Here is a 6,000-nt window from a genome sequence, read left to right as displayed (position 1 = left end):
ACCTGTGAAAATGTTTCTAAGACCTTCCCTTCATGTCCGATATGACCAGTCAGTAGCTGAAGGACAGAAATATGTCCTGATACTAGAAAGTAGGGGCTGTCTGAAGACTACTAGAGTACTAGAACATCTACAGCCCAGCTTTCTCAATTTATTTGGTGACACTACAGTTTATCAAGTACCTGCAGAAGTAACGAAACGCCACACAGACATATTCACACTTCATAATTTAAGAGCAAGGGGAAAAGGTTCTCAAAACGATCAAGAATTCTGATGAGATTGTATTATACAGGATAATAAACCACGGATGTTTAAAGTCAATATCAAAATGGTTATAGACAGATGTCTTTGTATGTCTGTCATGTTCTTTGCATTCTTTTATGTTTCACAGGTCAAAATAAGGTTGCTGAACCCTAGAATTTTATGCTAACTCATGAAACATTTCTGGTATTTTCCTCTAGTGAATGTCTTACTGCTGTAAATATTACTATTCCTTACAATACTATTTCAAAGTAGAGGGTAAAGTGTTATCTGACCAGCACCTTTCCCAAGTACTCAATTCACTTCAACTTACAAGAAAAAAGGATATCACTGTTTTATTTCATACACAACTTCAACAGGCATAGACACATGTATTCTTCATTGCACACAATAAAAACACCATTTAAATTGCAGTAATAAAAAACAGAGAAAATATGACACAGTTTATATGAGGCTGTAAAGAAGCCTCACACCTACTATACAGTGCTGCAGTAATAATATCCATGCTTCATATACTATGTTATAGGAAAATGTGAGTTAGTTAAAATAGTCTTTATTACCCTCACTGAGTCAAGCCAGTTTTTGCAGATCCGTAGCAGAACATTTTCTCAACCTTTTCTGCTGTTTCTCAGTGTATTTTGATAAATAAGATTACTTGGATAGTTTCCTTTATTAAACTATTTAGCAAGAGAATGCAGGATCTCAATTACACATCATGCATATATTTTGGTCTTCCTACTTTGCTCCCTGTTTTGCCTGCTAAATTTGTATGTATGCACATTGTTCTTTGCATTTGCTCATAACCCTTCCTTGCTCACCCTGTGTGACAGAAGAATGTCCAGTAGTTGAAATGTTTCAGTTTGGTGCACTATTATAACTGATAATGATTTCAAATGGTCTTCAAACAGAAGCTCTTTAACATGAAGGGTGTCTGTTACTGTAACATTATGTATTTAAAAGTTGCATTCAGTGACCTGTCTGCTCTAATGAAAGTAAAACTTGATGCAAGACTTGATGTAACCAAGTAAGACTTGATACCAGAACTGGGTTGTGTTTATACAAAATTTAATTTTATTATATTAGTGATAATTCAGTTAGAGCAAAGAGAAAATATATAAATCTCTCTCAGAGTTAAAGTGATGAAATGACAGGACTATAAATAAGCCGTACGCACAACAGTGTACGAATATCCAGGTAGCTGTATTTCCCATTGCAGCACTTTTGTAGAAATGTGGAATCATTAGAAAAATGATACTATCCATTTTCAACGTTACACCACATGGAAAGATTTATAACCTAGTCACTGTTCATTGTTCACCTCTATAACTACACATAAACAAAGAATAATGATTCCTTTCTTTTTGAAATTCTGAAATATATTTCAGATGTTTATATATTTCAGTATATATATGTATATTATTTCATATGTAATATATTTATTTCACTTTTCCTAATCCAGATTTGTGTAGGAGCTAATGTTTATTTTATTCAAAAGCTTGATAGATGATTTTGCACAGCAAAATTTTGAGAATGATGAAGAATAACATGGATTTCTAGAAGAGATTAGGACAAGGGGTGTGGATCTCTGAAGAATTGTCTGGACTCTAAAATGAGGTTTTTAAATAAGTAGCCCATTTTTCAAAGCGACTGACTTCTTATGAACATTGAGGGAGATTTCTAGGTTTCCAATGATTTTAAAGGTGACATGATTTATTAGAAGCTTAAAGACAGGTGAAGAACACAAATTCAGGCTGCTGCTTCTGAAAATCTCGTTATCTGTGTTTGTATGTGAAATTCTCCTCTTGCAAGTAATACCCAACCAATTCAATTCCCTTTTTCTTGACAATTTTAAGACAGACCTTGTGACCACACCCAAACAGCTCTGGGTATGGCTTCTGAATTACCACTGGAGTTATACACAAATTCATACTAACAAACACCTACAGAGGTCATCTGTAGAATACAGAACTATGCAGATTTGCTAAAATCATTATGTGTCTGTAAATTGTCACAGTGTAATTTCATGGATCTGGTTTTCATACATCACAACATTTTACAATTGAGGTACTTTTCCAAGATAGAAATAGATTACATAATTTAGTAGTTTAGCTGGGAAAGAACCTGAAAGGTGCCCAAGAGATTTAAATTAATACCTAAATCATATCTGTGGGACTGCATCCTACCCACTTCACAATAGTGCATTGTTCGGTAAGAGCAGAATGGAGTTTTAGGCATGTAGGCAATCAAAAGACTAAATCAAAATGGCTTGAACATGTCTCTTTAATTTTTTTGTGTACAATATCTGTAACAGTGATTACAGACAATGCGGATGTAAACTGATGCAAAGTAATGATGCCATTTAAAATACTAATTAAAAATGAAGACTGTGAAAGACCTTGTAGACCTTTCAAATTCATGCAGAATAAAATAGTCTAGCTTTGTGATACTGTCATCATATGGGCATAATATGAGCAGAAATATTCTCACTTGAATGTAAATGATTACAAAACATGAGAAAATAGGAGTTCAGAATTTCAGAGTCCAATTCCCTTTGTAATGCATAAAATACTTTCCTTGATCAGATCAATTCCAGGATTTCTCACTTGCTGTGTTGCCTTGCAGTGAATATCCATTTTACTTTCATTGTTCTTGAAGTCTATTCTTAAGAGGGTACTGCAGAATTAATTTAAGCTACTCTTGTAGCATTTCAATTTTTGAGTCATATAAAGTGGAGTATTTACATCTTTGAACTTATACTCTTTTACAAATCATGCTTTGGAGACTGTTTTTTTGCTGGCTTTTCTCACCAAATTCCTCCCTTTTCCAATTATCCTCAGCAAGACCTCAGCTCTAACAGCATCTATTCATGCAGGTACCTTTACCTATACATGCCAATGCTGGGAAGGTGCAAAGATGGATGAAAAGTTTAGCCTATATCTCTGTTAGGAGCACTGTACCAATATAGAAATAGCAGCACATCCCGTGCAAAGCATTCTGTTGTATGCGCAGTTATAGTGCCAGAGCTTCCGTAGGCAGTCAACCCAAAATCTACTGGTGGTATAAATATCACCAATAAAAGCATTATTTTGTCAGTGTAGATAATAGTCTTTTCTCAGAAATTTGGTTTTGTAAGTCTACATCTAGTTTCTTGTGAATTAGTTAACTCTTACTGACATCTTGTTGGTTAAAAAATGAAGGTGGGGAAGTTTCCATAATTGTCTGGCCAACGGTTTCAGTAATGGGAGTGTACTGCAGTGTTAAAATGCTGTCAACAGAGCTGGGAAACAGAATGCCTCTTTCAGTGCTCCCTTAGTTTGGTGGAATTTTATACCATCCTCAAATGCAAGACTGTGGCTAGAAATCATGATCTAGCCACAAATAATTCTATTATATTTCTTGTTTGGTGGCATTTACTTGGAAGGAGGTTGCTTCTTTTCCTTACACTAAAGCAGATTTGTTGTCAGGGGCTCAAGGATGTCAAAAATCATACATGTGCTGAAGCTGTAAAGAAGGTCTGTAGAGAACTGAGTAAGGACCCAATGGTTTGGCTGCTGTAACTCAAAACTCTCACCAATTGCACAAAGTCAACATAAATACTTTGTGACTTCACTGATGTTACATATCTGCCTTGCCCTTCACAGACTGAATTGCCACCAACTAAGGCAGAAAAATCAACTTCATTTTAAGATCTTTGCCATTGTACCCAGCTACCCAGGTAGCTAGTAGGTAACCTCAAGAAAAACCACTGGAACTTGTGGGTTTTTTTCCACAACACATTTTGCTGGTGCTTTAACCCAGTTTTAAATAGAGTAGCAGGTGGGTTTCTACCTCTATCTTTGAAAGACTGTTTTGTAGCCCAGAATTCTGGAAAAAGCAGATATTGTGCACATTCAAAGCTGATTCGAAACGTAAAAACCAAGCCCCAGCTTGGTTAGAGGGTTAGACACATCAGGGTTAAAATTTATAATAAAGCAAACAGAAGAAGCACCTGGATTTTCTCATCCATGTTGCACCAAGCTGTCTCCATATTACTCTGGTCAGATGCATATCAAGAGACATTGCATGGGTTACTTGATATGGGGATAGTTATAACAGTATTTAGGGATTTAAACAAACAACTCCAATTATACATTGCAACTGTATCTTTTATACTATTATTTATTATTATTTAGTATCTTTTATATTATTCTATTTTTTTCTTCATGTGTGTGTAACATAGGCAAGCTTTCCACTGAAAGATCATAGCTTGTCTTCCAAGTTTGTATGTTTCCTCATATTTAAAAATCATTATATAAATGTATGCAAGTGCACCATTGTTACACTTTTTTCCACTTAATGCAAGAAATTGTATACTACAACAAAGAGTTCTCAGAATCTGGTGTTTTGAAGATTTGGCTCAGTACTTGCAGATGTATATCTGAGCATTGTGAAACTGCACAAATAACATCATTGAATTCCTATGTAGATCCATAAGGAATACAAAAGTGAGTGAATACATTTCTCAGCAGCTTGTGAGACCTCTCAGTCACTTTAGAAAGAGCAAGTCTTATATTTTACATTGTTTTGCAGTCTCGTGCATAGACCAAATTGTTAAAAACTATTATTCTGATAACATAAGATACTAGCAAAGTAATAGAATATGCTCCTTTCATTCTGGCCAAAATTAAGGGAAATGCCCAGGTAAGACGTTTGCTGAAATGGATGTGATATGTTTAAAGTTATCTATGAATTCCAACATTTTCCTAAAGCAGGACAACTCTGCACAGTCCTTGTTTCCTTTGACTGTTTAAAAGCACATTTTTTCTAAATTATTTACAAAACACATGAACAACCAAATGTAATTATTAATTCTGTTTATGTTTGATCAGTGTTACGTTGTCTTTATTAACTCGTATTGTGATAGGTAATTCTTTGCACATGTTCATTCCTTGGTTATAGCAGAGTCAAAATAGCTGTATAACAGGATTGAAACCAGCCAATACAAAATAGCCCTATAAATTTAAATTAGTGAAAACATGACTCACCTCTAGATGGTTGCATCTTTGCTGAGTTTGCAGTGATGCAAGTAGATAATTCAGAACAACTGCTTTGCTTGCTTTTAGGAACCATGAAAATTAATGGCCCATATAAGAAATACAGATCTCCTAAGACAATACGCCCTCTCATTTTCTCTGTTTATACACATGTAACATGCCAATCACACAAAAAGCAGATATTGCAAAAGAACTTCTTTTCTTTTTTTTAGGCCACAATATGGTGGCAAATTCTGCCAAGGTTCCAGTCGTATTTATCAACTTTGTAATAATCAGCCATGTCCAGCAAATAGTTTGGACTTCCGTGCCCAGCAGTGTGCAGAATACAACAGCAAACCTTTCCGGGGATGGTACTACAAATGGAAGCCGTATACTAAAGTGGAAGGTAATTATGCCACAATTTGATGGACAAAGGCAATTGCAGGAAGCGAGCTGTAAGCTGCAATTCATCCATATTCTGTAGGCAAATATCACCCTGATGTAAGCAAACAGAAATTCAGTTGGTTTACTCGAGATGTGTTTGCTTTCTAGCATAGTTGAGTCTGGCTTCCTGTGCGATACTGCCTGTATGAACATGCAGAATTGATTTTTATTGTGAATTTAAATCTTTGTCCTTAGCATGACTCCTCGGCTGTTGCTACCCCTCTCTTTCATTTTAAATTACATATCTGTTAGTGTAAAAAAAAACCAAAACAATTTCCATGGATTT

The 6,000-nt window shown here is 35.2% G+C and overlaps 1 protein-coding gene across 1 annotated transcript in view; it reads left to right on the top strand.

Moving 5' to 3' along the window:
* The window catches only part of ADAMTS18 (ADAM metallopeptidase with thrombospondin type 1 motif, 18), a gene marked incomplete at its 5' end in the record, with an annotated part of 50,038 nt that overhangs the window by 14,212 nt on the left and 29,826 nt on the right, over positions 1 to 6,000 (top strand). Inside the window, one exon of the mRNA XM_009701550.1 lies at positions 5,504 to 5,676. Coding sequence (XP_009699852.1) covers positions 5,504 to 5,676 — 173 coding nt within the window. The remainder of the gene's footprint in view (positions 1 to 5,503; positions 5,677 to 6,000) is intronic.

Source organism: Cariama cristata, unplaced genomic scaffold (genome assembly GCF_000690535.1).
Source record: "Cariama cristata isolate BGI_N322 unplaced genomic scaffold, ASM69053v1 scaffold4846, whole genome shotgun sequence".
Classification (NCBI taxonomy): Eukaryota; Metazoa; Chordata; class Aves; order Cariamiformes; family Cariamidae; genus Cariama; species Cariama cristata.
The sequence above is the reverse complement of the archived record's forward strand: the minus strand, read 5'-3'. Positions and strand labels throughout refer to the sequence as shown.